A 10786-nucleotide genomic window follows, 5' to 3' on the forward strand; every position below is an offset into this window, starting at 1 on the left:
AAGCTTACAGAGGTAATAGTTTTACATATTTATTGCATCATTAAGAAATATCATTATGTACCAATAATAGAAAAATGTTAGAAACATTCTAGAAATGACTTTCCTGAATACACAAGATCAAGACATAAGAACTAAAGAAGACTGCTAATGTAATTTATCACAATTGGAAATTAAGGTCAGATTAATTTTGAATGCTAAGTGCAGTTACATGTTAAATTTAATTGAAGTTTTTTAACACGAGAACAAACATGCTTATTTAAATTTCTTGTGAAGCAGAGTTCACTTTTATCACTAATTACAATTGAGAATAACTTAAATAGTTTAAAAGTACTGTACCATGTTTTTATATTTAAAAACTGATACAATGTACTGTAATCTACAAGTGATGCAAGAATATGAAAACAAAATTATAATAATCATTAATAAAACAATAAGAGTCCTGTGCACAACACAGAACAGTGAGTTTACTTAAAAAATTGATCAATATCTGGAAAAAGAAGACTTAACTTTCATATTTTTCAAATATGAATTTACTATATGTAAATACCGTCGTGAGGACATTTAAAATGTAGTATAGAATCACAAACCTGGATTATATGGCTAAGTAAGCTACTTAATGATGAAATGACTGATTTCATTTGAGGCTCGAGTATTGTATTTGTTAATTATACAACAAGGATTAACTTATTATTTTATTATCTGTTTGTATTTTCTTCACAATCCCCAATGCCTCGTCTCATTAACACCAGTATCTCCTGGATGTATCCTTCTTCCTCCTGTAAAAAGATAAATATATGCTATAAAATATTACAATTTCAAATATTTTTTCTACAAGCTAATAAGTGATGAGGATAAACCAATCTACTTTTATCCACAGTATTACAAGGTATGTAGAACAAGTTTGCAGTTCGGTGATCAACCCATTTGACTACTACTACGTTCATTCTGAATTAAAATGTGTCCATAAATCTACATCAAAATTAAAGATATGTCACATTCCTTGCATGACATTTTACCAAAATTTCTATGGATGAATTCCATTATTTATCTTTAACTTATTCTCTAAAATTACAAGAAAATCCATGTTCTTATATTACCCATAAAAACTAATTCTAAATGTCAAAATTCATTAAAATATGCCATTTGTGAGTAACATTATTCATTTTATATTATCACCATTTCTCAGTCCACCTTAACATTATGAAGCTCATTCCACAGACAAATCTAGCTCAATCAAGTAGGCAATTAGTACCCTTTTTTAAGAACATATCCACTTGTTTGTGTATTGAGCTTGCAACAATACAAAATTTTTCTCGTACGGTCTAAGTATAACTGGCTTTGTACTAGACTCTCAAATCGGGAATCCCAGGTTCAATTCCTGGGCTTCCCATTTATCTAATGCTTCTGTACACCTACCAGAAAAAGGTACCTGGGAGTTAGGCAACTGTTGTGAGGTTGCATCTTTAGGAGGATCAGTACCTCAACCTTGGGGGTACTTCAATATGTATGTACACTATGTATGTATGTACACTAAACTATGTATGTACACAATGCGCACACACGCACACGTCTTGTCTCGAACATCATTTCTCATCAAATTTCTCATCATTTCTTAGAACTTAGGTTTTCTAAGTTCCCATCATCACTTATGCCTCAATACAGTAACAAGTATTGGCCTTATTTGAGAGAAGCCTATGTAATGTGAAAGGTCAAACATTTTCGTCAGATAGTTTTCTGGTGTATTTTAGCAGTGAGCAATGATTTTACAGCAATGCCTTGGAAAGCAAATAGTTACACATGTTTATTCTTAGTGAGCAGTACCACCACCTGTCAAATTTGCAAGACTACAAGGCAAATTTAGACAGTTGTGCCCTTGTCTGTGCTGCATTCATCACTTAATACTTAAAAGTAAAATATTCATAAGGATCAAAATTTATAATATTGTACACATTTTACTTACTTGTAGTTCTTCTTTGCCTTTAATGCTGTCAAGTCTAGATGTCAAAATCTCTGAAGCATTTAGTTCAGGTCTCAGGCACTCGGCAAGGGCAGGTGGGTAAGATGCTGCTAAATTAAGCAGAGCTGCCGTGCAATGTTCTCGGGAAATGTTGTCAAACTTATCACTGCTCAATATTGTCAATAACTGCTCAACAAATCCCATGGATACTGCTGTGGCTGATGATTAAAGATATAGATAATTAAAAAAAAAAAGTTCCAAATGCATAAGTAATCCAAATATAAAATAAGAGTAATGTAATATATTAAACCATTCTAGCAGGTATTACATAATTTTAGCACTCATTCTAGTTATCCTCTTACTATACCCTCAAATTCCCTTGGATACACACTTCACTAGTCTATCATCATCCATCTATTCAATGTACAATATCTAAACCATCTTGGGTACCCTGGAAACACAAACTGTAACTCTTTATTTTCCGCTTGTTGCAACTTGTAATAAAGTTGTTACATCTTGGTTTAACATGTTTATGACATATTAGAACGTTGTTACAACTTGTTATATTGGTTGTTATAACGGGTTAGGTGTTAAAACTTATTCAAACATTGTAGCAACGTCTTAATTTCGGTGTGTGTTTGGCGGGTACACTCATGAATCTTGCCATTTATCAATGCCTGCATACTAAACATCTGACTTTACATTCTTCACCTAATCTATTCTAACACCACACACATGCATCTTGGATCACCTCATTGCTAGTCAATACTTCTAAAAGGGGGTTGATGATTCTGGTACCAATTAACGAGAAAAGAATAATAGTCATTACTTCACTATACAGTATATATACCCTTGATGAAAAGGGATAAAAATGTAGTTGGAGGTCAAGAAATCGCTTCAAAATCTTTAAAAATTTAAGATAAAAGATGTTAACAAAAACCATATGGTAGTACAGTAGACCATTCCACATGATGGAAAATGGATGGAAACTCTTGGATGTTGAATGGAAAATGACAGCAACATAGCACCCTTTCAAAACCTACTGTATTTGAAGGGGGGCTATAACACAAGACAAATCAACAAATGTGTGTAAAAAATTAAAAACCTGCACGAGTCGCTCCATGTAGATCACTCTCGCCTTATGTAATTTTTTGTGATAATGGATTTAATCACAATACAAAATTTGATCTGCACAAACTTGCACTAGAAGGTGTACCATACTGTACTGTATATGACTTCCAAATAAAATTACCTATTTTACATTGTGTAAAAATAAATAGCTTATGCCCAGTCATTATTTTTTCCAAGATATTTTCAGCTAATTTTAAGCCATTTAGCTTTCATTTGCAATGATCACTATTATCTCTGACATTTGATTCTAAGCATTTATGTTAAAAAAGAATGTTGTATTTTTGCATTTTACGTTCAAAATATAGTTCAGTACTGTACTGACAATATTAGAGAAGCAAGTAATTATCAAAAGGCATCAAACTAGAAAGACTATGTAGTGGATATTAAATAAGTGTAACCAGAATACAGAATTTTAAAAATAAAAAGACTTTGCACTTAAGACATAATAAGCTTCAAATAATTTTATTTCAATCATTCCCTGTGTCTTCATGCAAAATTCTTTGTAGGCTTGTGTATTAAATAAGTGATTTCAGTTTTTTTTTTTACAGCAATTTATGTTAATAAAACTGGATCAAATTTGATTAAAGACTTACCTTTATGCGAATCATTTTTTCTAACAAAATTGGTCAAGATGAATGCAGATTTCACAATTAATTTTTCCACTCCCGACTGCATTGCACGCATCAAGTAAGACAAACCATCGGCTTTAACAAATTCCTCTTGTCCTTTTGGGCAGTGTCTAATAAGACCTTCCAAAGAAAGGAAAGGCAATTAATGAAAAATGTCTTAGTTATATACATAAAAGTTTAACAAAAAAATATTATTCACGATGTACCAAGCACAACTTTAATATCAACTGAACTATCATGTTACAAACTGAAAGGTAAACATTCTATTGTATTATGTATTACTGAATCCTGAATCTGCACTTTATTCCATTATCTAGGTCTAACGATATCAAGGTGATGCAAAAAATTCATCTGTAGCATAATAATAAAATAAATCGTTCATTTTATCGGGGACAGGCACCTTGTGTACATACTTTTTGCTCGTATCAAGGTCTCCCAAGGTCAAACTACTTACCCTCCCCAGAATGCAACCCCACAACAGTTGCCTAACTTCCAGGTACCTATTTACTGCTAGGTGAATAGAAGCATTAGGTTGAAAGAAACATGCCCAACCATTTGGTGTTCCAGCTGTAAATTAAACCCAGGATCCCCAACTATGAATTGGTTCTTTCTTATTATTACTAAAACAGTTGTCATTGTTTATTGAATTTTTATTTGATATTGCTCTACTTAATAAAAAATTTTTATCAAGTTAAAATATACAACTTGGCAATGAAGTTGGATATTTCATAATCGTTTAGGACAAGCCCTGGGTTTTGCACACCACAAAAGTGGTTGGCATGCCACTATTGGCAATTGTGCCAATGTATGCCCACCCCTGCTCTAGAAAATGTTTTCAGATTTGTGTGTGTTTGATATTTAGAATTTAAAGCCTAAGTATGGTTACTATGGAAACTTTACAAAATTTTATTTTTGATTTTGTACAGTTAACACAAATATTACAGTAAAGTCATATCTTTAGAAAGACCAAGCTCTTTTTAGGTTATAAAAAATATTATTTGATGTTTCTTAATAAAAAAATCGAGGGTTTTTATTTTCTATAAACTTTGTAAAGCTCGCCAATTTGTATATTGTGTAAAAACTTCATTCACTAATAATGCAGCATCACAAATCCTTAATAATATCCCTTTTAATTACAATATATAAAACTTACTTTATAAATACTTTCCACTGACAATCTGAATATGTTTCTACAATAGTTGGCAACTTGCCATTACAGTATTGCCAGATTTTGTTGTGTAGTTTACAGACAAAAAATAAATACAATACGTAAGAGTTGACCGATTTCTTTCAAATAAAAACTCAACGTAGCCAATAATCTAGGCTTTCTAATAGCAATAAATCATAAAAAAAAAGCCCAATGCCACTTAACGAAGATATCCATATGTGTAATTAACCCATTGCTAAATGTCACATCAAAACTTACATGATACAGCATACATAGCCTTGATTTTTGCTTGATCATCTTCATCTGTGTCTATCATATCAAGCAATACTGGCATAATGTTGAGTGACAGCATGCTCTCTTGGCAATTTAGGTAATTTTGACATATATCTCCGATTAAGCTAGCGGCACCAGTGCGAAGTGACGTGTGAGGAGAGTCCAAGCATTTCATTAAAACAGGAAATCCACCCAGTTTCTGCAGATCTGAAAAACGAAAATCTCTATATTGTTTGGTTTCCTATCATCAAAGTTAAATTAGAATAGAAAATAGATGGTACTGAGATGCCTATTGCATAAAATTTAATTTTCTTTATTTGAAACCAGTTTTAATTTTATCAACTACCCACAACTACTTCTGCAAATCTGCAGAAGAAATGGGGAAAAGGGAAACCTAGAGAAATCCCCTACCTCAAAAAAGAAAAGAAAAATGTTCTCATTTGTTCACCATATCTGCCACACTAAGCACTGCAGTATTATGTACATCTAGCAGAGTCACGTACCAGCAACACAGCAACTGAAGGAACCAACCACTTCATAATACTGTACAACAAAGTCTAAAGTGGTTCCATCTTGTCTTAAGGCTTCACATGAGCGTAGTTACCACTGCACCATTGACTTCCAAAATCATTTAAGAGACTAACACTAAAGCATTTAGAATGTCTAGGGTATGATTCTACATGTGGTCACCCCTCTCATTATATAGTGCCCCAGACAGAAAAAAGAATCAAAAGATATGGACATAAGAAAAACTTGACACTGGCTAACCTTATCTTAACTTTGTGTTGCTCTTAAGTTAATACAGTACCTGTATAAAGTAGACATATGTACATATCTGAACTGCAATAAATGAGCTACACTTTTACAAAGTGATTGATGTTTGGAAACACGAGCTGGAAAAATATGAGAAGAAGAATCTCCTTAAACTTACAACTGGATAGTCTTAAGAAAATATAAATAGAGCTGGTTCAAAAGATGGACATTATATTCCATACCAGTGTATGCAAAAATAGTAACTTATTGAATGGGTGATCATAGCCTAAATGCCAGGAAAATCAAGGGCACGTAAATGCGGGGTTAATAACTAGAATGAAAAGGGTTCGAGGAGCAGCATATACTGTACGTTTTCGCAGAAAATGCAATGATTAGAACACCTGTTAAACTAAGTTGCACAAGCATAACTAACTGTATAAATTCTACAGTACATGTGTGTATCTGTTTACTGCACTGGTCTCAAGCCAAATGAGGGATCGATATCAATATATAAAATAAAACATTACCAACCTTCAGCGTGGTTAAGGTCATCAACATATTCTTCAATGATCTCCATGGCTCTCTCCTGCTCTGCAACGTTTTCACTGGGCATTGTGACAGCTTCATTGCATAGTGATTTTAGAGCTTCTGCCAATCTCTTGACAACATCTACTGTCATTGAACTCAGTGCTTCCTCCAGGAAAGCTCGGCGCTATGGAATATAACTACAGTACAGTATAATACTAATTTTAAAGGAAAACGTAAATAAAAATCTGACAAGATGCAGTACTGTATTATGAATATTGAATATTTACCAATTAATAACAAATTAAATTATATATGGAGATCAATTAAGAAATTTGATAGTTCTATGTTATACAACCCTTAATTAAGAAAGAATTGAATGGGTGCAAAATATAGATTGAGTCAAGTTTTTAAGGCATAGGAAAATTCTACTTTAATAAGAATTGCAAAAGACTGCACAAAGAATAATTGTGAAAGTAGAACAATGTAAAGTACACCACAATGGTAGTGATGAACCAAAAGAAATTAATTAATTGGTGTACACGCATAAAGATGACATGGAAGTCTTAGATGCATACATTAAATAATACGATGTAATTATCATTACTAATATGCTAAAGAACAAATTGTACGAAGTTTGATGTAGCCATTTGACATTTAACGTATATAATTCTTTTTTTCTGGGGGGGGTATATAGGTATATAAACCTAGGTATACATATATACACTGTATACCTATTAAAACATTAACCAGATTTAACCAAATCTAAAAAACTGCATTATGACACATTTTCTATTATCCTGTCAATTATTTTCAGTTGGTCAAAAAGATACTTAAACATTTTAAAACATTCAGGACCTTTAGCTGCTCAGGATTTGCAAGGCTACAAGACACAGAGCTGTATAGACCGAAGGTTGGTCCTGATAACCCTTAATATGGTATAGTAAGTAGTTTACCAATATCTACTTTCATTGATGAAGAAAAGTCTGATTAAACTTAACAGTAGGATTTGCCTTATTAGTTTATTGTGTCTACACAACACGGCAATTAACTTTGAACAAAATGTTTGGAATTATTCCCCAACAGTCCAAGATGTTGGGCTCTATTGGGGAATAATATCGATAAATTTCCTAGAATTATTAAATAATTAAAATCTATGACAAATCAGAAATAGCAAAACAGTACATTTTGCCTACCTCTGGATCCAACGCATGAAGCTGTGAAGGACCCGTCGTGTCTTCCCTTGCTGTTATTTCTGTACAGAAGTTCAGAAGTCCTTGCAAGTTTCGTGGCCGTCTTGGGCCCTCATCATCTTGTCCGTCTGACATTTTGACTGCAATAAAATATATACAAAACCTTAGTCTTAGTACTAAACTCGTATTTGGATTGTGAATAACATTTTAAATGAATGATAAAATCTTATTAAAATTTTATCTAATTGCACCATCTCATATACTCAACAATACCCAAGATATAAAGACAAATTTATTGAGCAAACTGCCACTCACAGGATGTTTGGATCATGCACTCTTTTGAGCTTATTATTTAGAACCTAATCAACAATTTTAAGAGCAGGGGCTATTCATAAGCATTACTACCCAGAAACCAGACATTTAAGGAGGCACTAACATAAATGCAAAGCCTCTTTATTGAAGCCGATTTTTAACACTTACGATGGTGGCCTACATCAACTGATAAAAGGGGTTATCCATGGTCAATACATCACAATGTTTTTCACCATTGAAACTCACGATTAAAACCCAATTCTTATAAATGCTTATAATTACCAGGATTTCAAAGTTCTCTGGCAATTACTACCCAATTACAAATTTACCATTGTTATAAATGTCCTTAATAAGAAGAATTTTAGAGGATTTAGAGCATCATCACTCACAAAATATTAATAAAACTGGCTATAATTGAATTTGAAATTAGATCGTTTCTTTTGTTTCCTGTAAACTATTAAAAGAGCAAACATTTTATACAAATTTCAGTGATAAGAAAAAGAAGCAATTAATACTGTACAAACTTTTGTAAACATTTCTTTTCACATATTCCATATCTTAACTAAAACTCTTTCTTGAAAACAAACAAATTAAATATTTCTTAATCGTGCACTAAGCTGCCAGCTGCTTGAAACAATTGTCCTCTAAAGGGTTGTCAGGTTAAGCCAGATGCAAAATAATGAGAAAATCTGATACAACCCCATTTAAACTAAGACACCAACCACCTGCTCTGCCTTTACCGATTCATTAATAGTAATTCGATTCGTAATAGTGGCTTTAGGCATTGTATGTACTAGCTATACCTATAAGTTAAACAATCCTTGTAAATATTTATTGTATGTATGTACCTTACCTAAATAAAATTGTATTGTATTGTATTGTATTACTTACACTACATTAAGCAGCCTGGCCTTATCATTTAAAAGATCCTGAACTGCCTTGTGGATACAAGACACACAGTAATACGGTATACAGACATACAGTACTACACTATTTTATTACTTTATTTTTTTTTTACTTTGCTTTACAGTCAGTAACTTTAGTAAAAAAATATACATAGGTAACTTTACACCAAAGATGTTCCCTAACATTTTAAAACCTGCCTACCTGACCTAGCCTAATATGATACTGTATGTATCTTGAGTTATCTTAAGTTATCTTGAGATGATTTCGGGGCTTTAGTGTCCCCGCGGCCCGGTCCTCGACCAGGCCTCCACCCCCAGGAAGCAGCCCGTGATAGCTGACTAACACCCAGGTACCTATTTTACTGCTAGGTAACAGGGGCATAGGGTGAAAGAAACTCTGCCCATCGTTTCTCGCTGGCGCCCGAGTATCGAACCCGGGACCACAGGATCACAAGTCCAGCATATGATTTTAACAATTATTGACCAAGCTTCTTCGAAACGCCTCTATATGATTAATGTATATAAAACAGTTAAAAGTCTTTTTCTAATTATCAAAATAGTAGGGTATTTTGACAGTTAACAAAATAACATTCTTACCTAACAAATCATTAGGTTAGGATGGTATTAGCTCAAGTTAGGCACAATTGTGTTAGATTTTAAAAAATCCCTTGACGAAGCATCTTGTGAACAATACAACATGTACCCATTTTGTACACCCACACTAGACAACCTGCCTCATGTATTTTTAAGTATGTAAGTATATTTTTAAGCATGTATTTTTTATGTAAACCATGGGAGGTAAAAGCAACTTTATACACAATTGTTTCACATACACATCTACAGTACTTTCCTCCATAATCATTAATCTTAATAGCTGGATATTAAGGGTCCCGGTAGTACAGTCGAGTTCATTCTCGACACAAGCGAGAATTCCGGGTTCGAATCCCAAGCAGGACAGAATTGAATGGGCACATTTCCTTTTACCTAATGCCTATGTTCACCTAACAGTAAGTAGGTACTCAGGAGATAGAGTCAGTTTGTTGTAGGATTGCATCCTGGACGGGGTTAGTAATTAAGCCTGGATGAGGGTAGGGGGGTCTTGATAAAGTTAAACGTGTATGAACACACTCTGGCTTCCTGTCCCGACACACTGAATTATTATTATTAAATTATCTTTAGTAATAACTTCATAAAACAACACTTTATAATGTGCTCGACACATTATTAATATACATATGGAGACTTCATTACAATTAAACACACATTTAAGCGAATCATTGTACTTACGTCTTAATTAACGACCTTAATGTCTCTTCCAGTCTTCGTTATTTCTCCTTTTAACAGCGTCTTATATTACCGTGGTCCGGGAGGTGACGGTGGCGTTCAGCGATGACTGAAGTTATCTGGCGAGAGGTCCAGTCCTTCACTGTAATATACTGTATATATATATTCCCAGCCACAAGAGCCTCGGTGAGCCAGGAACACTCTAGCACCTGCCTCCCTCGCCTCCGGGTCCAGGGTTGCCAGCTCCAAAGTGCTGAAAGTAGCGAGCTGACGCTCTAAAAGTAGCGAATTTGTAATGCGAGTAGCCCAATTTTTTGTTTAGTGACTGATATACGGGTTTCAAATATATTTTGATATATATAGAGTACACTACACGATGTTAATTGTTTAATTCATATTATTTCTGTACACACACACACATCTATATAACTATATATATATATTAAAAAAAATAGGTTAAGTTACCAATATTTACTGTATGAAGCATAATGGGTGTAGAGTCCTTCCACGTCTTCACAGTTGTAGATTATCAATATCTTCTTCGATCAAAAACGCATATATAAAACACATATATGCGCTGGCGTGTGTTCGCTTCGGTTCTCGTCTGAATGATAATAAAATGCCTAATAGAAATTGAGAATAAGTTAAAATTGTGA

The 10786-nt window shown here is 33.5% G+C and overlaps 1 protein-coding gene across 2 annotated transcripts; it reads right to left on the reverse strand.

Annotated features, from left to right (window-relative positions):
- Window positions 1–13: 13 nt before the first annotated feature.
- On the reverse strand, window positions 14–10400 carry LOC123762966 (hsp70-binding protein 1). Of its 2 annotated transcripts, XM_045749831.2 has the most exons (7): window positions 10134–10400; window positions 7633–7769; window positions 6443–6623; window positions 5144–5365; window positions 3682–3837; window positions 1961–2175; window positions 14–776 (listed from the first exon to the last, which is right to left on the reverse strand). In XM_045749831.2, exons 2-7 carry the CDS (start codon window positions 7762–7764, stop codon window positions 696–698), a joined length of 987 nt encoding a protein of 328 aa, XP_045605787.1. In that variant the 5' UTR covers window positions 7765–7769; window positions 10134–10400; the 3' UTR covers window positions 14–695. The 2 variants fall into 2 exon arrangements, with proteins under 2 accessions (XP_045605787.1, XP_069158161.1); XM_069302060.1 differs by lacking the exon at window positions 10134–10400 and having other exon boundaries at window positions 6443–6636.
- Window positions 10401–10786: the final 386 nt, after the last annotated feature.

Source organism: Procambarus clarkii, chromosome 47 (assembly GCF_040958095.1).
Source record: "Procambarus clarkii isolate CNS0578487 chromosome 47, FALCON_Pclarkii_2.0, whole genome shotgun sequence".
Taxonomy (NCBI): Eukaryota; Metazoa; Arthropoda; class Malacostraca; order Decapoda; family Cambaridae; genus Procambarus; species Procambarus clarkii.

Bases quoted from the DNA above. Each gene is read 5' to 3' on its own strand.
- LOC123762966 (XM_045749831.2), bottom strand. From the start codon at position 7,764: ATGTCAGACGGACAAGATGATGAGGGCCCAAGACGGCCACGAAACTTG. The intron at 3,838-5,143 runs GTAAGTTTTGAT...TTTCTTTGGAAG, and splicing joins GGCTATGTATGCTGTATCAT to GTCTTATTAGACACTGCCCA. The intron at 777-1,960 runs GTAAGTAAAATG...ATCTTTTTACAG, and splicing joins AAGGCAAAGAAGAACTACAA to GAGGAAGAAGGATACATCCA.